Source organism: Puma concolor, chromosome C2 (assembly GCF_028749965.1).
Source record: "Puma concolor isolate L17-30 chromosome C2, mPumCon1.1.hap2, whole genome shotgun sequence".
Classification (NCBI taxonomy): Eukaryota; Metazoa; Chordata; class Mammalia; order Carnivora; family Felidae; genus Puma; species Puma concolor.
The window spans coordinates 28848004-28875587 of record NC_141675.1 but is presented as its reverse complement, the minus strand read 5'-3'; the positions used below and the strand labels follow the sequence as shown (position 1 = coordinate 28875587).

The 27584-nt window shown below is 37.3% G+C and overlaps 1 protein-coding gene across 2 annotated transcripts in view; it reads left to right on the top strand.

Annotated features, from left to right (window-relative positions):
* Window positions 1-27584, top strand: part of ACAD11 (acyl-CoA dehydrogenase family member 11) — a 91036-nt gene that overhangs the window by 60058 nt on the left and 3394 nt on the right. For both annotated transcript variants that reach the window (XM_025913201.2, XM_086674298.1), the window contains exons 14-17: window positions 12498-12564; window positions 13201-13286; window positions 15618-15689; window positions 17409-17563. In XM_025913201.2, the coding sequence (XP_025768986.1) occupies window positions 12498-12564; window positions 13201-13286; window positions 15618-15689; window positions 17409-17563 (380 nt within the window). The remainder of the gene's footprint in view (window positions 1-12497; window positions 12565-13200; window positions 13287-15617; window positions 15690-17408; window positions 17564-27584) is intronic.

The following is a 27584-nucleotide window of genomic DNA, read 5'->3' as shown; positions in this document are numbered from 1 at the left end:
AGCCTGACGCGGGGCTCAAACTCACGGACCACAAGATCGTGACCTGGCTGAAGTCGGATGCTTAACCGACTGCGCCACCCAGGCCCCCTCTTTTTTGCCATTTTAATTACCGTGTCTTGGTGTGGACCTCCTTGGGTTGAATTTGTTGGGGATTCCTGTGCCTCTTGAATCTAGATCTGTGTTTCCCTTCCCAGATTTGGGAAGTTTTTAGCTAATACATTTTCTGCCCCCCTTTCTCTCCTTTCTGCTTCTGGGATCTCTATATTGTGAATGTTATTATGCTCGATGGTGTCACTGAGTTCCCCTAAGTATATTCTCATTATGCAGTATTTGTTTGTTTCTCACCTGTTCAGCTTGATTGCTTTCCATGACTCTACCCTGCAGGTCACTGATACATTCCTCTCCTTCCTATAGCCTACTATTTACTTCATCTATTGTATTTTTAATTTCATTTTTTGAGTTTTTCATCTCTGATATGTTAGTTTTTATCTCTTGGTCAAGGGTGTCACTGATGTCATCTGCCCTTTTCTGAAGTCCAGTGAATATCTTCATGATCATTACTTTATTTATTTTTATTTTTATTTATTTATTTTTTTTTTTTGAGAGAGAGAGAAGGTACAAGTGAGCAAGGGGCAGAAAGAGAGTCCCAGGAGGAGCAGAGAGGGAGAGAAGCAGGGCTCACCCAAAGCAGGGCTCATACTCATCTGAAGTGGGGCTCGAGCTCACTCAGTGCAGGGCTCAAGCTCACCCAATGTGGGACTCAAACTCATGAACTGTGAGATCATGACCTGAGCCAAAGTCAGGTGCTTAATGACTGAGCCACCCAGGCACCCTGTGATCATGATTTTAAATTGTTTATATCATTACTTATTTCTGTTTCATTTAGATCTCCTGCTGTTATCCTGTTCTTTCATTTAGGACATATTTGTCTGTCTCCTCATTTTGTGAACCTCTCTGTATCTGCTTCTGTGTGTGAGGAAAGTCAGCTATTTCTTTGGCTGTGAAAGTAGTGGCTTTATGAAGAAAAGGTCCTATAGTTCTCTGCAGTGCAGTGGCCCCTGTTCACAAGACCCTGGCACTTCCGGGGAGTCTCCTGTGTGTGTAGCTTGCATTCTGCTACTGTGTCCAAGTTGTTTTTCCTTTCAGTCATGACTCTCTGCCTGTTGTGGGCTGTGCTTGCTCTCTGTGATGTTAGTGAGACCTAGGAAGGCTCGTTCTGAGGGGGCATATTACAGAAGGGCTTGGGGGCAGGACATTGGTGTTAGCAAAATTTGCGCTAAGCCACTAGCCCTAGGCTGGATCCTCTGAAATGTGGAGGCATTAACAAAACTTGCACTGAGCCCAGGGCTGAAGACAACAGGCTTGGGGTGTGCAAGTCTTTAGGAGAATTTGTCTGTGGGATGCACTGCTAGCAGGTTAGGTAGCAGGTGTCTGTAGCTCTGTGTTTATGCTGGGGGGATGGGAGAGGAAAATGGCGCTTACTAGTTCTTTTGTACCCAGAGAAATCCCCCGGTACACTCTGAATCAGTATAAACAGATCTTCCTCCCATTATGTAAACTGTCACTTCTGTGTTGCCTCTCTGTGGGCTGTTGTCTCTTTAAGGGTGGAGGCCCAGCTATCACTCCCATCCCTGATTGCTCAGTGCTGACTCAGCTGATTTTTAAAGCTCCAGGCTCCAGGCTCCAGGTCCCACTAGTTATACAAACTCATGGAATGCAGCCCCTCTGGTTTTCAAGGCCAGACATTATAGGATTTGTTTTTCCCCTTGTGGGCTCCCTGATGCTTTCCCCTCTTTGCACCCACAGCTCCCTCCTTCCTTCAGGCACCTCCCAACCACCTTTTCTATTCTTCCTAACCTCTTTGATGTGGCTTCTTTTCTGTATTTAGTTGTCAGTTTGTTCTGCCAGTCTTCAAATAGCTGTCTGGTCTATGCACTTGGATGTGATTCATATCTAGTTTTAGACATGGGATGAGGGGCCTCCTACTCTGCCATCTTTCCAAACCTCCTCTCTTACTTCTTGTTCTTGATCTAAATACATAGGAGCAGGAAGAAGTGAACAAGCAACACTCCCCTAAATTCTCAGACTGGCCTACAAAATCCCACAAGGTCTGTCTCCATCCCTCATTGCTTTTCTGTCCTATTTCCTACTACTTTCTCCTTTGCTTATTTGGTCGGCCACACCAACTTCCTTGCTGTTTTAGAATGTACCAGGCACGTTTCTTCTTGGGGCTTTTGTACTGACTCTTCTGTCTGCCTGGAATGTGCTTCCTCTTAATATTTGCAAGGCTCACTCCCTCATCTCTCAAGGCTTTGTCCAATCACCACCTCCTCACTGAGGCAGTCCCTAATTACTCTATTTAAAATACCCCTCACCTGCCTATATTCCAATCTACCTTAAACATAGCACTTATCTTCTGCTAATGAACTATATCATTTTGTTTTATGTTTACTATTATCTCTCATCCTGTATTAGAATATAAGCTTCCTCAGAGAAGGGACTTTTATTTGCTTTGTTCATTGATACATCCCAAGTGCCTAGGATAGTGCCTGGCACATAGTAGGTACCCAGGGATATTTTGAATTAATAAATAATTCTACTTTCCCTTCTGATTCTTATCCCATTTTGCTTTACCTTGATGCTATACTTCTTTAATGACTCATTTATAACTGCAGCCTGCATAATTAACAATTATATAATCTCTTCAGTCCATCTGTAGGTACACTACTAGGGGCACCTGGGTGGCTCAGTCGGTTGAACATCTGACTTCGGCTCAGGTCATGATCTCACAGTCTGTGGGTTCGAGCCCCTCGTCGGGCTCTGTGCTGACAGCTCAGAGCCTGGAGCCTGCTTCAGAATGTGTGTCTCCCTCTCTCTCTGCCCCTCCCCCGCTCATGCTCTGTCTCTCTCTCTGTCAAAAATAAATAAACATTAAAAAAAAAGTTTGTAGATCCACTACTATACAATACTGAATTGTGGGCCTTTGCTTGTGCTATTACTCCTATCTAGACTACTCCTCCCACTCCCTAACTTTAGCTCCCTAACTCCTATTTAGGATCAGATTCAGGTCTGAACTTACCATTACTTAATTCAGGAAGCCTTCCTTTAACCCTCCCAGATTAGATGTATGTACTCTTTACTCCGAGAGTACTGTCTCACTCTGTTGTTAGTAAAATCTTTTATCTTCCATAACAATCACATATCCTGCTATATCCTCAACATTTAGTTGGGTGCCTTAGTTATGGTACCAGTTTACTGAGTAATAATTAAATACATGAATGAATGAATGAATGAATGAATGAATGAATGAATGAATCAGTTTCACTTATCCTCCACAGACTTACAAGTTTACCAGTGGAGCTGGAATTTTGGATCCAAATCTTTAATCTTAGACTATTTTCACTTTATCATACTATCTCTTATACATTTTTGTTATTCCATTATGTCATCTATTATAGAATCTTGGTACTTTTATAAAGATATTTAAAAGTATCTATCCTGGGGCACCTGGGTGGCTCAGTCGGTTAAGCGTCCAACTTTGGCTCAGGTCATGATCTCATGGCTCGTGAGTTCGAGCCCCGCGTTGGGCTCTGTGCTGATGGCTCAGAGCCTGGTGCCTGTTTCAGATTCTGTGTCTCCCTCTCTCTCTCTGACCCTCCCCCGTTCATGGTCTGTCTCTCTCTGTCTCAAAAGTAAATAAACGTTAAAAAAATGTAAAAATAAATAAATTAATTAATTAATTAATTAATTAATTTAAAAAAGTATCTATCCTTTTCCTTTGTTTTACACCCCCAATAATCACATGTTTTCTTATAAATAGGATTCCCTTCTTGTAAATTAGTTATAATACTATAATCTTTACATCTTTCTAATTTGGACAACATGTTTTGCTAACTCACACACATACCCATGCCCTGGGGCATAAAGGATCTCAGAATCAAGCCTCTTCTGGTAGTATATACCATATGAAATATGGTGAAACTAGTTTGTTGCCTGGCCTTTTCCTATATTTTCCTCCTCCCCAGACGGACTAGAAGAGATAGTGTTGATGGGGAAGACTTGACAAAATATGAAGGGCAATCATGTAGCTTGGAGATTAGGGAAAAGTATCACTTACCATAAGCAACTTTTCAAAGTGCTAACTTGATGTTCTTTTAGTGCCCCCCCCCCCCTTTTGTACTTGTCTCCTACTTCTCATTTCCCTAAGAACAGAGTCTTCATGATTCCAACTGGCTGCTCGCCATAAATTGTCTCTCACTCTTCCTGCCTTAACATAGCAATGTCCCTTGTTCCTGAAGAATCTCTCTCACCACACCCATTTATCAGCCTTCCTCTTGTAGCGGTATTTACTACAGATATTTGTAATAGATGTTTGGAAAGCAATCTGACTAAACTAAATATTGTATTATCACTGAAAATATCATGGATATTGAGATATCTATTGAACATTTAGATAATCTCATGACTTCTCTTTAAGTTCATATTGTATATGAGTTTTTTACTTAGCATTTTTGCTGAAGCATTTTTATGTTATTCCAAATTCACTCTGTTGTTTTCATAACTAAATAATATTTTGTTGTGTGGATCATAATTTGCCTTTCCATTCAGCTATTCTATGACTTACAGAAGATTTCTAGTGTTTTGCTATTACAAATGATGTTACAAAAAGCATCTTTGTAGATAATGTGGGAAACTAAATTTAATCGGAGAAGTGAAGAATGATTAACCATGTATAATTGTCTCTTTCTTACACAAAAGATAGCATTCTTGCTCTTTTAACCAAAGGATAATCAGAGAGTTCTTTCAGATAAGTGCATAGAAAGATTCCTTATTCTTTTTTGGGAGGGTTCCATTATATGGACACAGCACAGCATATTTCAATAGTCTCCTATTGATGGATATTGGTTTATGTCCCAATTCTTTGCAAATACAAACAATACTACTGCAGTGAATAATCTCGTGCATCTGTCTTTTCATTCAGGAACAGTTATATCTGTAGGACAAATCCCAGAAGTTGGATTGATGGAACAAAGAGTAATTGAATCTGTAATTTTGATGGATATTGCCAAATTGTAATGCCTAGGGATATTACCTTGTACACCCATCAATAATGCATGTGTCTATTTCCACAGAACTTTGCCAGTAGAATGTGTTGTTTGACTACCATTTTGCTTTCTAATGACTTGTAACAGATTCGGTACTCTTCCCATCTTCTTGCCAGCCATGTGTGAAATATTTTCTCCCAATTGTTTTATTTTGCTTTTTAATTTTGTTTTTTATTTTTTATTTTTTTTTTTAATTTTTTTTTTTTTCAACGTTTATTTATTTTTGGGACAGAGAGAGACAGAGCATGAACGGGGGAGGGGCAGAGAGAGAGGGAGACACAGAATCGGAAACAGGCTCCAGGCTCTGAGCCATCAGCCCAGAGCCTGACGCGGGGCTCGAACTCCCGGACCGCGAGATCGTGACCTGGCTGAAGTCGGACGCTCAACCGACTGCGCCACCCAGGCGCCCCTTAATTTTGTTTTTTAATGTGCAATAGTTTTATATAAACAAATCAATTGATCTTTCTTTTTATTTCATTTGTCATTTTTAAGTTTTAAAATTTCTTTCCCATCCATCAAGTTCATAAATATTAAATTATTTTTTCTTATAGTTTTTTATGGCTTGATTATTTAAATGTTTAAAATTTTTCAGGACACCTGGGGGCCTCAGTCAGTTAAGCATTTGACTTTGGCTCAGGTCATGATCTCAAGGTTCCAGAGTTCAAGCCCCACAGCCGGCTCTGTGCTGGTAGTTCAGAGCCTGGATCCTGCTTCATATTCTGTGTCTCCCTCTCTCCCTGCCCCTCCCCTGCTCACACTCTGTCTGTCTGTCTGTCTGTCTCTCTCTCAAAAATAAGTAAACACTAAAAGAAATTTAAGAATTTTCGACTCTGATATATTTGAAATTGATTTTGATCCAGCCATATTCTGTAATGATGACAGCAGTAGTGCAGCATTTAACAATAATTGCATAATTACTACGTATAAACCTTTCTAGTGGTGGAATAAGTGAATTTCAAAGGGTGTTTCCCCCATTAAAAATAACACACACTCCAAGAGAACACATTAAATTGGGGTTTTTTTTCTTAAATGTGGTTGTATGATCAACATTTTTTTTTAACAAATGGAAATTTCATTGTAAAATGGTATTGAACTCGTAACAGTTTTTATTCCAATTTGAATTAAAGCTAAGTGTTAGTATTAAAGCTAAGACCAACTGAAGTTTAAGTATTTCACCTCAGAAATTCAATGTTGGTAGAAGAAATAGCTTTGAGACTCTGTGGACTGCTCACTGTGCTTCATGCTATATATTATTTACATCATTTTCTTTATTGTTACCACATCCATACCTAATGGCCATGTTTTTTCTCCATCTGCCACCTTTTTTTGTGTTAGAGACTGATTTTGTTTGATAAACCATATGGTTTGTAAATGCCTAAAAAATTAAAACTCACCAGTAAATTTCAGAGAGATGTCATTTTCAGCCTGACTTAATCCTGGCACTTGAACAATCTTGAAATACCACAGAGTCTGAATTAAAAACAACATTATTTTATCTGTGCCATCTGTTTTCATTCATGAAGGGCTGTGACACAACAGATATTTTTCAATGTTTTCTGGCCTATTCAGATTTCCTCTAATATATTTCATTTACGACATTTGGTATCCTGTTCATTAAAATAATAAGAAAAGAGCAAAAGCTCTTTTTAGAAGAAGGTTATGTTTCAGCTGTTGCACCTGCCAAATTCTGCATGTAGCTGAGTTGAGATGATATATTTGTGAGGGGTTTTTCCCAGTTTCTGAAACATCAAGGTTAAATCAAAATATCTCAAAATTTACAAACTATGCATTCACCCTTATTTCCTCTACTTAATGACCCCAAAAGAAGAGCCAGTTTAGAAGTTTTATTTTTTAGAATCTGAATTGTTTTCCATATTAGATTGAATGAGCAGAAGCAAAGAATTATTTGCCTTGTTTCTTGAGTTTCTTCAAAATTTACCTGATGTCTGCAATCTATTAAGCACATATATAAAGCTATGGCAACAATTTTTCATGATAGAGCAAGGCAAGAAATGCTATTGGGAAATATTAGAGAAAGATATATTCTGAATATTAGAAAAAGACCCTGGCTTGCATCTAGGCTTGAGGGAATTGTAGAAAAGATTTTGCTTTTGAAGGATTCAGCTTGTGGTCATCTAAGATTGGATAAAAGATTTATCCAAGATGTCCTTGATTACTAGGATAGCCAGTAGAGAAAGAAAAGATCTCTAATGAAAATGAACCCCAGATTGTGCCATTATGTTCTAATCTGATTTTCTGAAGTATGTCCACATGGAAATCATATGTGCTAAATGAAGCAAGTGGCCTGACCCTTTCAGGCTGTGGGCCACAAGGCTTCCTACAACTAAAACTTCAAAAACTCAAAGTAGAAAAAATACTTGAAAAATGAAAAGTGAGCCTCTCTGGAAAAAAAATTTTTCTCTAATTTCCAACTAAGAATCAAAGCACAATTGCATATTATTGCACAGCCAAGACCGCTCAAGTGTAAAAAAGTTCCCCAGTCCACTATTTTCAGAGAAGAAATTTCAGTTAAGATCCACAATACACTATGGGGGAGTGTGTGTGTGTGTGTGTGTGTGTGTGTGTGTATACACACACCCCCCCCATATATGTGTGTGTGTATATATATATGTGTGTGTGTATATGTATATATATGTGTGTGTGTATGTATATATGTATATATATGTGTGTGTGTATATATACATACACACATATATAGGGTGTGTGTGTGTGTGTATACAATCATCCTAATGTTTTTCAGATTCTCTCAGATTCTCAGATTAGTGGAATTCATTTTTTATCTATTAGCACCTATAAAAATCAGAAGGACACACTCTTATAGAACAGTGATGCACAGTTTGGAAATTCAAACATGATTAAATAAGTGAGTTAAGTGGACTCACCATCAAAGGTATAACATCTGAGATTTTTTTTAACTTAATTTTGAAATATGTGAATGGGGAGATCTTTTCTCATTAAAATTTGGCAGATGCCAGTTGAAAGAAACATCCTTCTTTTAAAGAGAGCCCTGTGAGAATTGATTGAAAAGGAAATTCCATTAAATATGAAAGAACCCAAATTGTTTTAAAACAATTATATTTTAGGGGCACCTGGGTGGCTTAGTCGGCTAAGCAACTAACTCCTCATTTGGGCTCAGGTCATAATCTCACAGTTCCTGAGATCAAGGCCCACACTGGGCTCTGTAACACAGCACCTGAAAGCCTGCTTGGAATTCTCTCTCTCTGCCCCTCCCCGACTTGTGCTCATGCATGAGCTTTCTCTCTCTCTCAAAATAAATAAATAAACTTTAAAAATTCTTTTAAAACTGTAATAAAACAATTATATTTTAACCTTAAATATATTTTACTTTACATGTATGATTCATAATACAGAGTAGAGGGGATTAGAATTTTAAACTTTTGGTTCTTTGTACTGTAACTCCCTGCCCTTTCCTAATTAGATATTTATTTTATTGTTTTACATTTTTGATTACTTTTTAAGCCTTGAAATGACTTCTAAATCTCTCCTCTACATCCTCATCTGACAGAATCTCTTCAAGCTCTGTTTTATAACATAAGAATATGAGTACTCTTACTGCTGTCTCTACCTTTTATCCCTCCCTTCCATATTGTACCCTATGTCAGCCACAGCGTCTATTTTTACATTGTCAAGATTACTAAATTTATGTTCCTTCTTGCAATATCATGATTGACCACAGGATGACTATAAACATTGAAAACCAACAAAAGCACTTGCCTTATAGGACTATGTAAATAGAAGTTTTCTTTCTTTCTTTCTTTCTTTCTTTTCTTTTCTTTTCTTTTCTTTTCTTTTCTTTTCTTTTCTTTTCTTTTCTTTTCTTTCTTTTCTTTCTTTTCTTTCTTTCTTGTAGGCTTCATGCCCAGTGTGAAGTCCAATGTGGGGCTTGAACTCATGACCCTGAGATCAAGACCTGAACTGAGATCAAGAGTTGGATGTTTAACCAACTGAGCTGCCCAGGCTCCCCAATTTTCCTGGAGTTTCTAATTGCCATTTTTCTTTCACTGCATTTTTTACTTGTATCATATTATATTCCCACCTATACCCCTTTACACATACACACTTGTACCTTTAAATTGTACCTGTGATTCTAGTGAGTTTTCCCCTTTCTGGAGACCTTTCTCTTAGAGTCGTCATTCAATCCTGTTCCAATCTGGACTGAACATCTTTTAGGCATATTTCAGTACAATTATCCTGGATATCCATAGATTACTTTTCTAGCATCTACCATCTTTTGGATCCTATATCTTCCTTTGCTTAGGTACATTCTTAACTTTTTGAGGAAAAAATGCATAATAAGTCAAATTATCTGAGATCTTATGTGTCTGGATAGGTATTTATTTTGCCTTAACGGAGATTGACACTATGGTATCAATAGTATCAATCAACAGATTGAACTCTTCATTCTATGTAGCATCTCTTGTTGCTGATGAGAAATCTGATGCAAGTCTAATCCTCATTCCTTTAGAGGTTGCTTGTTTTTTCTTTTTGAAACCCTTTAGGATTTTCTCTTTATTGTTGATGTTTTGAAACATCACAAGCATGTGTCTAGAGATAGATTCTTCTTGCCAGTCAGTGGTCCTTTTAATTTGAAGGGTTTTTTTTTTTTTTTTTTCCGGTTTTAGAAAACTTTCTTCTTTAAGTTTCTTTGATAAATTCTTCCCTTCATCTTTCTCCCTTTTTTGGGGGGGAGGGACTGTTTTCTCTTTATTTGGCCTCTTACTGTGATGTTAGGACTCCATATTTTTGCTCTAAGTGTCTCTGATCTTTGCTCTCCTATTTTCAGTCTCTGACTTTTTCCTTTGCTCATGGGAAATTTACTTGATTTGATTTTTAGTGCCTCTGTTAAACTTTATAGGTTTTTAGCCACCATATGTTAATCTCTAAGAGTTTTTGTTTTGTTCTCTGGTTGTTCCTCTTTCATAACATCCTCTTCTGGTTTTATGGCTGCAATACATTCAAATCTGTCTGATTACATCAACTAGAGTTTTTGTTGTTTGCTTTGGCTCATTTTGTTTTGTTTAGGTTCTCTCTTGTTTTATTTTGTTACTCTATAGTGAAATTTACAGTTTATTTATCTTAGGCATTCATTGTCTTTAATGCTGCAGGCAGGCTCTCTTCACATACTACAGATCTTTGGTTTTCTGTTCATACTGAAGAGAAAAGGAAGCGTAGGTGGTAGAGTTTTTCCCCTTTATTAACACAGAGATTTTTTCCAGCCATGTTCCTCTCCTGGGTGGGAATTACATAAGGAAACTTTTGGTGGTGCAGTGCTGGGACTCAGTTTAGAGTCAGCTGATTGGAAGCTAGCTTTCAAGCTACAGCCTCCAAGTCTCAGAATAACTTTATCCAGTTTTTTGGTAACATTCTACACACTTCTGTTTCTCAGGTTACATATGTGCCTGTAGAAGTGCTACCTGGTACATCTGCCAATCTTGAACTTATTCCCCTTTTGTAGCCTTGCTTCTTAGTCATACCTTCTGACTCTGGGGCCAGAACCCTCTCCCTTTACAGTTTCATACATCATTTTCTGGACTGACTTCTCTGCCCATTTCATTGGTCAACTTGCCTTTATCTTTTTCCTAGATATTTATTGAAATCTCTCATCCGTTGGTCACCACCAACACCCCCAGTTCTATCCCTCACCTTCTCTACTTCCTTTTCTGTTATGGTAATCCCTTCATTGTACTTTAATATTTTTATTTCAGTGGAATCTCAGGAGCAATGGGGGACAAACATAAATTTATGCCATCTTGAATCTCTCCAAGTTGGTTTTAGAAAAGCTACCAATTCAGTTTCCATTCTGAACTCTAGCAAATTTTAGATTGTTTCCACTGTATGGTTTTTTATTTATTTCATATCTCCTCAGATAGAATGAAAACACAAGAGCCATAACTGTACATTCTGTTTCATTTGTTTCTTCTATAGAGCCAGATACTCAACTGTAAGGAATTTTAAAATTTCAAATGTGAGTGTTGGGGTTTAAAGTAAACCCCTTTTCTCTAACTTTACTCTTGACTTTAATCCTTCTGTTTCTTTATCTCTGCTTGCCTTGGTCCCTATTTCTTGCCTAATCAACAACATTCACAAACTTTTGTTATAGTATGTTGTTTTAATTGTTCTATTTTATTGTTAGTTGTAGTTGTTTATCTCTTACTATGCCTAATTTATAAATTAAACTATATTCATGCATATTTCAAATAACACAGATCTCAGCACATACATCTCCTAGTATGATCACAAACTACAAGAAAATAAAGGGGCACCTGGATGGCTCAGTTGGTTAAGCATCTGACTCTTGATTTCAGCTCAGGTCATAATCCCGGGGTCATGGGATTGAGCATGGAGCCTGCTCAAGATTCTCTCTGTCTCTCTGGAGCACCTGGCTGGCTCAGTCAGTTGAGCATCTGACTCTTGATTTCAGGTCATGATCCCAGGGTTGTGGGATCAAGCCTTGCATTAGGCTCTGTGCTAAATATGGAGCCTGCTTAAGATTCTCTTTCTCTCCCTCTTGCACCGTTCCTCCACTCCCCCGTTTGTGTGCTCTCTCTCGCTCTTCCTCTCTCTCTCAAAAAAATTGCTCTCTCCCTCTGCCCCTTACCCACACTAGTGCACTCACTCTCACTCTCTCTCTCTCTCTCTCTCAAAAAATATCTAGACCAGATGGCGTAGTCTGGATAGGTACTGAGATCCTCAGACCAATGAAACTTCACCCAAATTCATGCCTGGGGAAATGATATCTTTCTCAGCCACTGGTTGGGTAGTTAATATCATATGAGTTTAAGTACTTTCTTGTCCAGGGTCGCCTGGGTAACTCCAACTCTTGATTTTGGCTCAGGTCATGATCTCACAGTTCATGAATCTGAGCCCTACATGGGGCTAATAGGGCAGAGCCTGCTTGGGATTCTCACTCTCCCTCCCTCTCTTTGACCCTCACTTTTTGTCACTCTCTCTCCAAATAAATAAACTGAAAAAAATTTTTTCTTGTCCATATGGCAGAAAATACGAGATCTAAACAGGACGAGATACACTAGAAAAATTTCACAACCTTTCTAACAGGCCGCGATAGTATGAATGGGGCAGCCGTCCTTAAGGGTTGCAGCCGTTTCGGGGCTTTGACTTCTGATTATTTTTGTGCAGCAGGTCTCATTAATGAAGTCCATTCTTGGCTTTGCCTGATCATTTTTCTTGGGTGATGTACAGTTTTATACATAAGCATTTTTTAATGAATCAAGGATTTTCTTCCTATTTTTTTGCAAGATAAACTTGGAAGGATTAGAACTTCTAGGGTGAAATGTCAGACTAAAAATTCCTTTTTATGATGTATTCTGCTTATTTTCTCCCTGATTTTAGGAGCTGGGAATCCAAAGTGCACAATCGCAATTGTTTTGGGAAGAACTAAAAATACCTCTGCAGCCAGGTAATAAAATAATTGTGATTGAAAAATTTATTTGGGAATAAGAACTACTCTTTCTACCCACATAATTTACTTAAAATGCACCATTTAGAATTACAAATCATAATAATATAAAGCATATTATGAGATTAATGTTACATTTGTGTTTCACAATTGTTTTGCTGTATGATTATATCTAGGAACATTTTAGGGGGTGTTTCTATGCATTCTTCAATGTGGAATTTCTTGTATTAAAAAGTGTTGCTGAATCCTCAAAGCTGTTTGGGTCAGATTATGAGACATATAGAAATTTTCAGAACTGTCTGTAAGTAATTAAGTGATTATATATTTAGATCAAAGGCGATAGTCTTGGCAACATTTGATACTGTATATCAGTTCCTAGTTTCCACTCTGAGCAATGAGAAGCTCAATCAAATAACTTTAACTTATTTTCAATTTACCACTGTTATTGTTCCCAAATACAGCCTGCATCCAACTGTGCCTGATGTATGCCTTTTACACAATTCCCATTCCAGACATCATTGCTTACATGATTACGTGGTAACAACAAAAAAAAAATGACAATTGCAACTCCACCTAGCATCTGTTTTATTTTTCCACATAGCAAACTTTTCCTAACATCTGGTTTTCTTTAACCAGACACAAACAACACACCATGGTTCTTGTTCCTATCAACACACCTGGAGTAGAAATAATAAGGCCTTTGTCAGTTTTTGGCTATATGGGTAAGTACTCAACCAAGATAAGCATGCATTAGCTAGCAGGAAGACGGGAATATGCAGTAACACTGAAGGTAACAGCATTATAATATAGGAAATGTGTTCTTAGAAATCCTTTGGTGCTGACAACTATCTTAATATAAATGCCAGTGGGGGGGGGGGGGAATATATGTGTGTGTGTGTGTGTGTGTGTATATGTATATATATGTATATATATACATACATACATAAATGTCAGTGGAACTCAGAATAGAGCAAATAAAGCTGATACAGCACTGGACCTCACTTTGTTTACTTTTGAGAAAGGGTAGATTGTATTCAAGGAACAGTAACTCTGGCTGCTATTCATCCCTTTGTCATCCAGCAAAATGGATTAACGAAATAGACTTAGAAAAATTAAATCTATATAATCCACAATGAAATTCACTTTTATCTTCAAGTTTAGCTTTCTTAACCAATCGAACTGCAAGGGCTATTAATAAGCAATGAGTTCTGGAGCACCTGCGTGGCTCAGTCAGTTAACTGTCTGACTCTTGTTTTCATCTCAGGTCCTGATCTCACGGTTCGTGGGTTCAAGTCCTGCATTGGGCTCTGTGCTGGCAGCGTGGAGACTGCTTGGGATTCCCTGTCTCTCCTCACCCTCACAAAATAAACAAATAAACATTTTTTTTAATCTACTTTTTTTTTTTAAATTTTTTTTGGCGTTTATTTCTGAGAGACAAAGAGAGACAGAGCATGAGCATGGGAGGGGCAGAGAGAGGAGGAGACACAGAATCAGAAGCAGGCTCCAGGCTCTGAGCTGTCAGCACGGAGCCCGATGCGGGGCTTGAACTCACAAACTGCGAGATCATGACCAGAGCCAAAGTCAGATGCTTAACCGACTGAGCCACCCAGGCACCCCTAAAATGTACTTTGAAAAATAAGCAATGAGTTTTGATTGATTTGAATGCAAAACTTTTCCATTCTTCTGTGCTTGGGTGGAATTTCTAAGAAGCAAGGATACTTTTGTTTCTGGCCACCCAGCTCAAGCTCATGTTCGTTGTTGCCTTGCTGCTTAGGTAATTCACTCAGCAAGTATTTATTGAGGGCTGACCACTGTTCTAGGTGCTTAGAATACATTAGTGAGCACAATAGGTTAGGATCTCTGACCCCATAGAGCTTACATGATAGGGGAAAGAGACAGGTGATAACTACAAACATGTAAATAAGTAAATTATAGCAACTTAGCAGGTAATAAATGCTATGGAAAAGTTTATTGAACCTCAGGCTCTGTGGTGACCCTGGCTTTCTCTTTATTGTTGAATATGGCTAATAAAAATGTCCAAGTAGCAGATGAAAGGCTTAGAGTTTTAGAGAACATTTGGCATCACCTTCCATAGGATGCACCCACAGATTAAGTGTCGTTTGCAAGAAGGTGATGAACAAGTTCACTGGAGCAAATTGTGAATGGGAATTTGTTGGGTTGCAGAGCAATAGCCTGAAGACCCCCCAAAATGGATTTATAATTCAGGTTGCCTGGAAATAACCTCCACTTCAGAGCCTGTGTTTGAATTTGCAGTGAGACAAATTCACCAGCACCTCTCCAACTCCCCATGCCCAAGGCCAAAAGAAACAATTGTAGAGAAGGTTGATTATTAATGTCTATTCTGACAGGAAAAGGGTGTGGAGTTAGCCTGAGACTATCTCCAGAACCAGGGGTTGGGGAGGCAGTAAGGAAGGGTGGGCGGTGTGACGTAGACAAGAGTGTGAATGTGTTCCCATTCTCTGTCAGATGCCAGCATTTCCCAGAGGCAAACACATAGTGAACAAGCCTGGACTGGGAGAACACATACCTCAAGGCCCAATCTGTGCTGAGCCTGTTCTGTCCCTTTGAGCAGGCGCTTTGCATGTCCGGGCATTGGTTTACACAATAAAATAAGAAACCTGAATCACATTACTCACTTTCGACTTTTGAACTATTGGAAGCTTTTTTTTTTTCCAAGCATAATTTTCTGTGGAAGGCCATACATAAAAAAAAGTCTCAGAAAAGAAGCAGTAATCAAACAATAATGATCTGATTGGATGTATGAAAATGCCTTCCCTTCTAGTAACTCTGCAACTTCAGAGAATGAGTTTGAAAACCTCTGGATCAAATGATTTCTAAAATCTCTTCGAAGTGGAACAGTTGAGTTTTCTGGGTTCTAGGGTGCTAGGGGTTCAGAGTTCAAGATCTACCTAGGAATATCTGTGACATATGAGGCTTTTAACTTGGACTTCTTTTGAGTAATTATTAATTACATACGAGTATTTTTTGGTCAACCCATTTTGATCTTCAAAATTATATTTTCTATTTTATAGATTATTTACATGGAGGACATTTTGAGATCCATTTTAATCAAGTACGAGTTCCTGCCACCAATATAATATTAGGTGAGATAACTTTGGAAAAATGATTCTCCAGTACTGTGTACTAAAATATTTTCAGGTCTAAATCTGGAAAAGATATGAAGTCTACCTTAATTTAGGTATTTTTCCCTCTTAGATACCTTTCCCTCTTACCCCATTTGTAAGAGAACATTTTTCCATTTGGTGGATTTTCTTACATGGAATAATGTTTTATTTAAGTGTTTGATATGGTTTTGTATATCACATTAATTGAAAACCTAGCTAAATACAAAAAATACACAATTCAGAGCGACACACTGTTTCCTAAAATATGATCTTCAGGCCTTTACTTGTTTTAAGAAAACCTCACAGTACTTTCTGAATTTAAGTCTTACATACAAACACATTAGAATCATAAATAACTTTGCATACTGAATACCTGGAATGACTTGACCCTCTTGCTTATTGGAATCCTACCCAACCTTCAGAGAATATCTCAAGTGGTACCTCTTTCAGAAAGGTTTTTGTGTTCTTCACCCCATCCACTCAATAAACCCCTGCTGCCTGCCGAGTCCTGAGGATACAAGCTCTCTTTCCTTTGCCTTTCTTTGTTCTCCTCCATATCCCTTATCCTTAGCATCCTTGCCCCCGCTTCTAGATTCTGAACTCCTAGTGAAGGGACTGTGTCTTATTTACCTTTGTAACCATTACAGCATTTATAAAACAGCATATGCATAGTTGGTACTCAGGAGACATTCTTAAATTGGATTAAAATGTTTAATGATTGTGGTTTAAAAAACATAGAGATCAGAGGGGCACATGCACCCCAATGTTTATAGCAGCACTATCAATAATAGCCAAATTATGAAAAGAACCCAAATGTCCATCGACTGATGAATGGGTAAAGAAGATGTTGTACCTATATACAGTGGATTATTACTCAGCAATCAAAAAGAATGAAATCTCAACATTTGCAACACCATGGATGGAACTAGAGTGTATTATGCTAATGAAGTAAGGCAAAGAAAGACAAATATCATATGATTTCACTCATAGGTGGAATTTAAGAAACACAACAAATGAACATAGGGGAAAGGAAGGAAAAATTAAAAAAAACAAAAACAGGGAGGCAAGCCATAAGAGACTTTTTTTTTTTTTTTTTTTTTCAACGTTTATTTATTTTTGGGACAGAGAGAGACAGAGCATGAACGGGGGAGGGGCAGAGAAAGAGGAAGACACAGAATCGGAAACAGGCTCCAGGCTCTGAGCCATCAGCCCAGAGCCTGACGCGGGGCTCGAACTCACGGACCGCGAGATCGTGACCTGGCTGAAGTCGGACGCTTAACCGACTGCGCCACCCAGGCGCCCCAGAGACTCTTAAATACAGAAAACAAACTGACAGTTGTTGGCAGGGAGAAGGGTGGGAGTATGGGCCAAATGGGTGATGGGCGTTAAGGAGGGCACTTGTTGGGATGAGCACTGGCTGTTATATGTAAGTGACGAACTACTAAATTCTACTGAAACCAATACTACACTATATGTTAACCAACTTGGATTTAAATTAAAAACAAAAAAAAAGATTTTCTAGTCCCCCTCTCCCCACAAAAAAAAAGTTCTACAAATAATGAACATTATTACAGAACTGACTTTTTTCCTACCAGAATGCCATTTTCATTGAGGGCAGTTCATCATTTTCTCAGCATTTATTTAAATAACAAAGTAAATGGCTGTGGTCACTTTCATGTTCTTCTTTCTTTCTTATAGGTGTAGGCAGGGGATTTGAAATCGCCCAAGGCCGCCTTGGACCTGGTAGAATCCACCACTGTATGAGAATAGTAGGTCTGGCAGAACGTGCTTTGCAGATCATGTGTGAACGGGCAACAAAAAGGGTGGCCTTTAACAAGAAACTGTTTTCACATGTAAGGATGATTACTTACTTGAGTTTATTGTAGCCCCGTGCGCTACTGACCTTGAAACAAAATAGCATTACTTGGTCATAGAGAGATCTCCTCTACATAAATAAGATGGGTTTTTCCCCCATAAAGTATATTTATGTCTGTACGTAAATATAGTCTGATGTAGATCTTTAGCTTTGTGAAAGGTTAAATAATTCCTAAAGTGTTTCAACACCTCAGTGCAAACAGTATGGACAATTCCTTCAACTTTCTCAGATTCTTGCTCTCTAGAGAACCTGGTACATTAGCACTTCTCTGTAGAGAAGGCTGTCATAAAGAAGAAGGATTGGCCTTGTTCTTTGGCTTTCTGGAGGGAGTACGTGAGGAAATATAGGAAAATAACCTAAAGCTCAGTAAAAGGAGAGAGATCAAAAAATGGAATGGACTGCCATTCTTTGCCTTTCTTTGTTCTCCATATCCCTTATCCTTAGCATCCTTGCCCCCACTTCTAGATTCCGAACTCCTAGGAAGTCTAGGAAGTGAGTTCCCTGTCACTGGAAAACTGCAAGTAGAAATGGGATCAGTATTTGGTGGGATGTTCATGATGTTTTGAATTCCCAACTATAAATTATGTACTGCTAAGTCTGTTGTTTACAAAGCAGAGTAAACAATATAGTTACATGTGAGCAGTATAGTCAGAATTAGAGAATATTTATCAAGAGGGAAAAGAAGCTGTCATTCCAACTTCCTTGGAAAACTTTATAAGAGAAGTGGGATATTCAAGTCATCTCCCAAAAACCCTTGTAACTTTTAAGGCAAGAAAAATTATTTTTTACATATTCAGTACTTAGGATGCTAACGGTTTAGTGGGGTGGTAGAATTGTGTTTGTGTTTGCTGGACACGTGTGTTTTAGTACTTTGGTCCCCTTGTCAAGTACATTTGTGAGCATCTTTTAAAATTTCGTAGTATATTTTTTATTTTAAATTCCTGTAGGCTATGTTTGCTTTTTGTGATATTATTCAGCATATCTGTAATTTAGTTGTAACACAGTTTTATGGGAAAATACAGCCAATCTTATGGTGCACACCTGGGAGTAATCTGTGGGGAACCCTTTTAATATATGGTGAGGGCAAGGGTTCAGCTGTTGGATGGACACTGTAGGAGAAAGTAAGGTATGAACTTTTGGGGTTGTGGATACAACTCCGTGCTGCTCTGTGTATGAGCTAAAGAGTTGCTCATGGCATCAATATCACTTCCTACATACACTTTTCTCTTTTCAAGATTGCCACCCAAACCCCGGAGCAGGATGAAGGGCGGGCACAGAGAGGTTGCCCCACAGACCTCTTAAACACATAAAAGCACTCTGCTTAAGTTTCATGAGAGATGTTTTTAACACTGTATCAGAGGGAGATTTCCCTCCTGCTTTTTGTAAGTTAATGTATCAAGCAGAACAAGCCCCCGCTTTTCAAAAATATGCCTCCCTTCACTGGAAACTTCTTGCACTTGGCACAAAGAAAATAATCTGGCAGAAGCAAAAGAGATGTGGAGGCATATCATAAACAAAAATCTGAGCCAGATTTTTTTTCAATTTATGAAAGTAACATTCCATTTCCATGAATTTGGAGATTCTTTCCAGCTGCCTTCTAAATTATTCCAGGCACTAAAGCAAAAAGTTCTGTATCAAAATTCTGTTTTAGTAAATAAATCTGACAACTCCTTAGAGCACTCAGTTTCTATCCACTTAATGCTTTTAAGCAAATCTAGGGTCTATAGAGACCCAGCTGAGAACACTTTCCTTTATTCCAAAGCTAAGAAATAAATGTATTTGTAGTCTGTTCATGAAGTTATAATCACCCAGCTTTACAGCCATCAAAAATATGCTTACTTACCACTGGGCCTTGTTTGAAATTGTTAATGCATAGCCTGGTTTCAACCTCTAGGGAGTCATCCGATAGAAATATACTGGTGACACACAAATGTAATTTAAAATTTTCTATCAACTACATTTTTTAAAAGTAAAAAGAAACAGAAGAAACTGATATTTGTAATATATCTTAACTCACTATATCCAAAATGTTATCATTTCAACATGAAATATAAAAGTATTATTAATAAGATATTTTACTTTCTTTTTAAAAAAATACCCATTTTTCTAAATTGGTTTTAGATTTCACACTTGTAATGCATCTCAATTCAGACTAGGCATATTTCAAATGCTCATAGCCACATGTGGTTAATAGCAGCTACCATATTGAACATCTCTGTTTTAGGGAAACTGATCAAATAGCCACTGTTTAAGAAATGTACTAGCACAAACATAACCAAGCATAAAAATGACTGTGGAAGGTTAACGTGGCTCAAATAATTGTACTGTAATTGGCTGCTGGTCAAACTTGACAAATATGGTTCTCTACTGTAAACAGCAGTTCTATGACTAGGATTGGGAACAACAACAAAAACCCATACGGTTAACCAGAAGCATTTGTTATTGTCTACTGAGTTTCAGTGCTGAATTCTCAATGTTTGCTTGCTTGTGGGATTTATGATAAGTTTTGGTCCCCCTATTCTCCACTTACCTCCCACTTCTCTTCGTAGTTTTTACCAATGGAGAAAACTTACTAAGACAATTAAGAAACAAGTACCAACTTTTTTTAATTAAAATTTTTATTTTGAGGTCATCATAGATTCACATACAGATGTAAGAAATAATACAGAGAGATCCCTTATTCCCTTTCCTAAGTTTCCCCCAATGGTAACATCTTGCCAAACTAGACTACAAAGTCAGAACCAGGATATTGTCATTGATATAGTCCAGATCTAGAACATTTCCATCATTGGGGCGCCTGCGTGGCTTAGTCGGTTGAGAATCCAGCTCTTGATCTTGGCTCTGGTCATGATCTCACAGTTCATGAGTTCAAGCCCCACATCAAGCTCTGTACTGACAGTGTGGATCCTTCTTGGGATTCTCTCTCTGCCCCTCTGTGCGCGCTCTCTGTAAATAACTTAAAAAAAAATTTACATTGCCATAAGGATCCCTCATCTTGTCCTTTCATGGCCATACCCACTTCCTCATTTCTTATCCTCACCTCCTCATTAACCCCTGACAACCTTTAATCTCTTATTCATTTTTATAATTCTATCATTTCAAGAATGGAATCATATAGTATATAAACTTTTGGGGTTGGTTTTTTTTCACTCTGCATAATTCTTGGAGATTCATCCAGGTTATGTGTATCAATAGTTGGTTCCTTTTTTTTTTTTTTTTTAATTTTTTTAACCTTTATTGATTTTTGAGACACAGAGAGAGAGCATGAATGTGGGAGGTTCAGAGAGAGAGGGAGACACAGAATCTGAATCAGGCTCCAGGCTCTGAGCTGTCAGCACAGAGCCCGACGTGGGGCTCGAACTCACGGATTGTGAGATCACGACCTGAGCCGAAGTCGGACGCTCAACCGACTGAGCCACCCAGGCGCCCCAATAGTTGGTTCCTTTTTATGTCTGGGTAGTATTCTTTGGTATGGATTCTCACAGTTTAGCTGTTTACCTGATGAGGCACATCTGGGTTGTTTCCCGTCTGTGGCTGATACAATTAAAGCAGCTATAAACATTCATGTACAGGTGTTTGTGTGAACATAAGTCTTTTCTTTCTCTGGGATTAATTCCCAAGAATGCTGGGTCATGTGGTAGTAGCATGTTTCGTTTTTAAAGAAACCAGCAAACTCTTTTCCAGAGTGACTATACTGTTTTTCATTTTCACCAGCTGTGTAGTAATGATCCAGTTTTTCCACATCCCCACCAGCATATGGTGTTGTCACTGTTTTGTTTTTAATTTTCTTTTAGCCATCCAATAGGTTTATAGTAATAACTCATTGTGGTTTTAATTTATATTTTCCTAATGGCTAGTCATGTTTGAACATCTTTCATGTGACTATTTTCCATCTTATATCCTCGTTGATTCATGTCTTATGCTCATGCTCTTCCTGGATTTTGTGTGTGTGTGTTTTGCTTTTTAATTGCTGAATTTGGAGAGTTCTTCATATTTTCTAGCTAATTCCATCGCTAAATATTGACTTGCAAATATTTTCTCTGTCTCTGTAGCTTATCTTTTCATCTTTTCATCCCCTTAACAGGGTCTTTCACAGACCAAAATTGTTTCATTCTGATGAGCTCTAATTTGTCAGTTTTCCTTTTATGGATCGTGTTTTTAGTCTCAAGTCTAGGAACACTTTGCCTCGCCCTAGATCCTGACGATTTTCTTCTATAATTTTTTTCTATGAGTCTGCAATCTATTTTGAGTTAATTTTTGTATAAGGTATATGAGAATTAGGTCAAGGTTTATTTCTTTGCCTATGGATGTCCACGTGCTCAGCGCCATTTGTTGAAAAGGCTAGCTTTCCTTAATGGAATTGTTTTACATCATTCTCAAAAATTAGGCATATTTGTGTGGGTCTATTTCTGGTTCTCTGGTGTATTCTTTTATCTATGTCTGCCCCTCTGCCAATACCATGCAGTCTTGATTACCATAGTTACATAATTAATCTTAAAATCAGGATGGCTAATTCATCTCACTTTATTCTCTTCAAAATTCTAGTTCCTTTGCCTTTCCATATGAACTTAGAATAATCTTGTCTATGGCTTCAAAAAATCCTCCTGAGATTTTGATAGGAATTGTGTTAAACCTATATATCAGTTTAGGAAGAAATGACATCTTTATTATGTTGTGTCTTCTAATCTGTGAACACAGTATGTCTCTCCACTTTATTTAGCTTTCCTTTGATTCTTGCTATCATCTATGTGTAGCTTTTAGCATACAAATCCTATACATTTTGTTATATTTACATCTAAGTATTTTAGTTTTTTGAGTGATTATAAATGATATTGTGCTTTTAATTTTGGTGTCCATGTGTGCATTAATGGTATATATAAATATAATTGATTTGTGTATGTTTATCTTAAAATTCAGTGACCTTTCCAAACTCACTTATTAGTTTTGTAGATTGGGTGGGTTTTTTGTTTGTTTTTTTGTAGACCATGGTGTCATCTCCAAGTACGAGAAAGTTTTAATTCTTCCTTTCAGATACGTATATATTTTATTTCCTTTTCTGGCTTCATATCACTGGCTAGAACCTCTAACATTTTATTGAATAAGAAAGGAGAGAGTGTATATCCTTGCCTTGTTCTCAATCTTAGGGAAACATTAAGTAATAATGTTAGCTATAGGTTTTTTTAATGTTTATTTTTGACAGAGAGAGAGACAGAGCACGAGTAGGGGAGGGTCAGAGAGAGAGGGAGACACAGAATCCGAAGCAGGCTCCAGGCTCCGAGCTGGCAGCACAGAGCCCGACTTGGGGCTCTAACCCACGGACCGCGTCATGACCTGAGCCAAAGTGGGATGCTTACCAACTGAGCCACCCAGGCGCTCCAAGCCATAGGTTTTTTTTTTTTAGATATTCTTCATTGAGTTCCCCTCTGTAATTAGTTTTCTGAGGACTTTTATCTTTTATCATGAATGAATGGAATTTTGTGAAATGATTTTTCTGCATTGATTTATATGATCATGTGATTTTTCTGCTTTAGCCTTTTTAAGATGGTAGAGTGCTTTAATTGATTTTCAAATACTGAACCAGCTTTGCATCCTTGAAATAATCCCAACTTTGTCATGGTGTATAATTCTTTTTTATATATTGCTGAATTCTACTTGCTAATGTTTTGTTAAGGATTTCTGAATGTGGAGTCATGAGGGATATTGGTCAGTAGTTTTTTGTTTTGTTTTTGTACTGTCTTTATCTGATTTTTTTTTTTTAATTTTTTTTTCAACGTTTTTTTTATTTATTTTTGGGACAGAGAGAGACAGAGCATGAACGGGGGAGGGGCAGAGAGAGAGGGAGACACAGAATCGGAAACAGGCTCCAGGCTCCGAGCCATCAGCCCAGAGCCTGACGCGGGGCTCGAACTCACGGACCGCGAGATCGTGACCTGGCTGAAGTCGGACGCTTAACCGACTGCGCCACCCAGGCGCCCCTGTCTTTATCTGATTTTGATATTAGGATAATACTGTGTTTACAAAGTGATGTGGGAAGTTTTCCCATCTCTTTTACTTTTTGGAAGAGATTGTCTCGATTGGTGTTAATTCATCTTTAAACATTTGGTAAGAGTTCTCTAATGAACCCATTGGGCCTGGAGATTTGGGTCCGGGAGGTAGCTTTTTTGAAGATTGATTTCCTTAATAGTTATAGGGCTATTCAACTTATCTGTTTTATATTGAATGAATTGTGGGTGGTTGTGTTTTTTGAAGAAGCGGTCCATTTTATCTAAGCTGTCAAGTTTGTTGTTTAGAGACGTTCATAATATTCTCTTGTTACCCTATTGATGTCTGCAGGGTCTTTAGTGACATATCCCCCGTTTCATTCCTGACATTGGTAATTTGTGCCTACTTTTTCCTTTGTCAGTCTTGTTAGAGACCTGTTGCTCTTAATGATCTTTTCAAAGAATATAAAATATATTATTAATACATAAAACTATCCAATATAATTGTTATATTAGGGTTTAACATTAACAGGATCTTTGTTTTATTGATTTTCTCTTTTTTTTCAATTTTACTGATTTCTGCTCTTTATTATATACTTTCTTTTGCTTTCTTTGGATTTATTTTGCTCTTTTATTTTGGTTCTTGAGGCCGTAGCATGGATTATTAATTTGAGACTTTTCCTCTTTTCTAATGTATGTTTTTAGTGCTATAAATTTCCCTCAGTGCTGCTTTACCTGTGTCCTACAGATTGTGATATATTGTGTTTTCATGTCAATTCAGCTCAGTGTCTTTTTCAATTTCCTTTGAGACTCTTCTTTAACACATGAATTATTTAAAGGTACGTTACTTAGTTTCCAGCGTTTGGAGATTTTCCTGTTCCTCTGTTCTTAATTTCTAGTTTGATCCCATTGTGGTTATAAACAAAGTCTGTATTATTCCATTTCTTTCAGATTTGTTGAGATTTGTTTTATGGCTCAGGATATGGTTTATCTTATTATATGTTTGAGGACACTTGAAAAGAATGTGTACTCTGTTGTTGGGTGGAACATTGCTTGGTAGTGTTGTTAAATTGCTGTATATTCTTGCGGATTTTCTGTCTAGTTGTTCTCAGTAGTTGAGAGAGGGGTGTTAAAGTCTCCAACAAGGATTGTGGATTGGTTTACTGCTCCTTTGGTTTCTATCAGGTTTTTGTTTTATATATACATATTCAGCAGCTCCACTGTTTGATGCATATACATTTACAATTTGCCCTTTTATCATTGTATAATAACCCTCTACGTCTTTGGTGATTTTCTTTGTTCAGAGTCTGCTTTATATGATATTAATATAGCTGTTTCTACTTTCATTTGATTGTTTCTATACTATATATTTTTTATTCTTATTTTTGCTTTCATCTTGCTTATATCATTATATTTGAAGTGAATTTCTTCTAGATGGCATTTAGGTGGGTCATGTTTTTCAATCCACTCTATCAGTCTGTCTTAAGTCTGCCATTTAATTTTTTTGTTTTGTGTTTGTTCTGTTTTTCATTTCTGTTTTCTTTTTCCTGATTCCTTTAGATTAAGTTACCATTTTTAGAATTCCATTTTGATTTATCTGTAGTGTTTCTGAGTGTACCCACACACTGAGGCATGTGTGCAGAGCACATAAACAACTTGACTGAGTTCTCAAAAGCCATAAACTACTGAAACTCACTGAAGGTGAGATAGATAACCATAGTATTCTGCAACTAGTAAAGCAGTTGAATTCATAGTTTAAACTCTGCTGAAATAAGAAATCATCAGGCCCAGATGGTATCACTGGTAAATGCTACTAAACAGGTAAAGAAGAAATAACACCAATTCTCTGCGGTCTTTTCCAGAAAGTAGAAGCAGAGGACACTTGCCAACTCATTTTGAGCCCAGAATTGCCCTAATCCAAAACCAGATAAGAACAAACTAGACTAATATAGATGCAAAAACCTATTAGGAAATAAAGTCCAGCAATATATAAAAAGAATAGTATACCACAACCAAGTAAGGTTTATCCCAGGAATGCAAGGCTGATTCATACTCAGTAATTCCTAAGAAAAAAATTATTGTAATCTGCCATGTTAGCCTGAAAAATAAAAAGCACATAATCATGTCAACTGATCCAGAAAAGCACTTGACAAAATTCAGTATGTATTCATGATGTAAACTCTCAGCAAACTAGGAATAGAAAGGAATTTATTCAGCCCAGTGCAGAGCATCTGAAAAATTAATGATGGAAGACTAAATGCTTTTCCCCCAAGATTGGGAACAAAGCAAGGATGTTTACTCTCACTACTCATATTTATCATCATAGAGGAAGTCCTAGCCAATGCAGTGAGTCCAAAAAAAAAAAAAGCATATAGTTAAGGGAAACAAAGAGGTAAAACTGCCCATATTCACAAACAACATGATTATTAGAAAATCCCGAGGATCTACCAAACAAAACAACCTTCTTAGAACTGTGTTGAGCAAAGTCATGAGATATAAGATCAACACATAAAATCCATTTTTTGAACAACTGGAATGAACAACTAGAAACTGAAATTCAAAAAATACTATTTACAATAGACTTTTAAAACACAGATCTAACAAAACATATATAGTATCCAAATGCTAAAAATTATAAAATTGATAAAAGAAATCAAAGGAAACCTAAATATAGAGAAATACTATGTCCATGCACTGTTAAACTAATAGTACAGACGTCAGCTGTCTTCAAATTGATCTATAGATTTAATGTAATCCTAATCTGAATCCCAGCAGGACTTTTTTTGTAGATATCAGCAACTGGTCCTAAAAATTATACAAAATGCAAAGAAACTAACCAAAACAATTTGAAAAAGAAGAAGAAAGTTGGAGGAATACGGTCACTACCTGATCTAAAAACTTACTGTAAACTACAACAACCATGACTGTGTGGTATTAGCAGGGGGAAAGACACATAGATCTTTGGAACAGAACTGAGTTCAGAAATAATCTCATAAAAATATGGGTCAAATGATTTTTTATATAGGTGCAAAGGTAGTTCATAGGGAAAGGTTAACCTTTACAGTAAATGGTATTGGAAAGGTTGAACATTTATAGGCAAAAAAAAAAAAAAAAATGAACCTTGTCCTAAAGCTCATACCTCACATAAAATTTAACTCTAAATATACTATCGATCTAAATGTAAAAGTTAAAACTAGAACACTTCTATTTAAAAAAAAAAACCTTTGTGTCCTGGGATTAGGCAAAATGTTTTTAGACATGCACCAAAAGAGCAACCATAAGAGAAAAAAATTGACAAATTGGACATCATTTAAATTAATCACATTTGTCCTTTGAAAAGTTACTATTAAGAAAATGAAAATGCTACAGACTGGGAGAAGATATTTGCAAACTGCCCATCTGACAACTGACTTGTATCCTTAATAAAGAACTTAATAAAGAATAAACAGCAGTAAGAAAACAATCCAATGTTAGAAGTGGGCAAATGACATGGACATGCCATCAAAGCAGATATATAGATGGCAAATAAGCACATCAAGAGGTGATCCACATTATTAGTCCTAGAGAAATGCAAACTTAAACTACCATGTAAGAGCTCTGCTCACTGTTAAAATGACTAATGTTAAAAAAAAAAAACAAAAAACAAGTGCTGATGGTTTTGAGAGCAGTTGGAACTATTAACTGTTGGTGGGAATGCAAAATGGTACAGCTGGTCTGGAAAACTGACAGCTTCCTATAAGCATTTACCAGATGATCTAATAATTCCATTCTCTACATCTGCTTTAAAAAATGCAAAAACCTGTATGCACATGGTTATAGAAGCTCTGCTCATAATCACCAAAAACTAGAAACCACCCAAATATCCGTCAGCAGGTGAATGGTTAAACAAACTGGTACATCCCTGCAATGGAATACTACTCATTCATAAAAAGGAATGAACAGTTGGTACACAGAACTTGGTCAATGACACTCAAAAGCAGTATGTAGAATGAAAGTAGCCAGTCTCTAAAGAATACA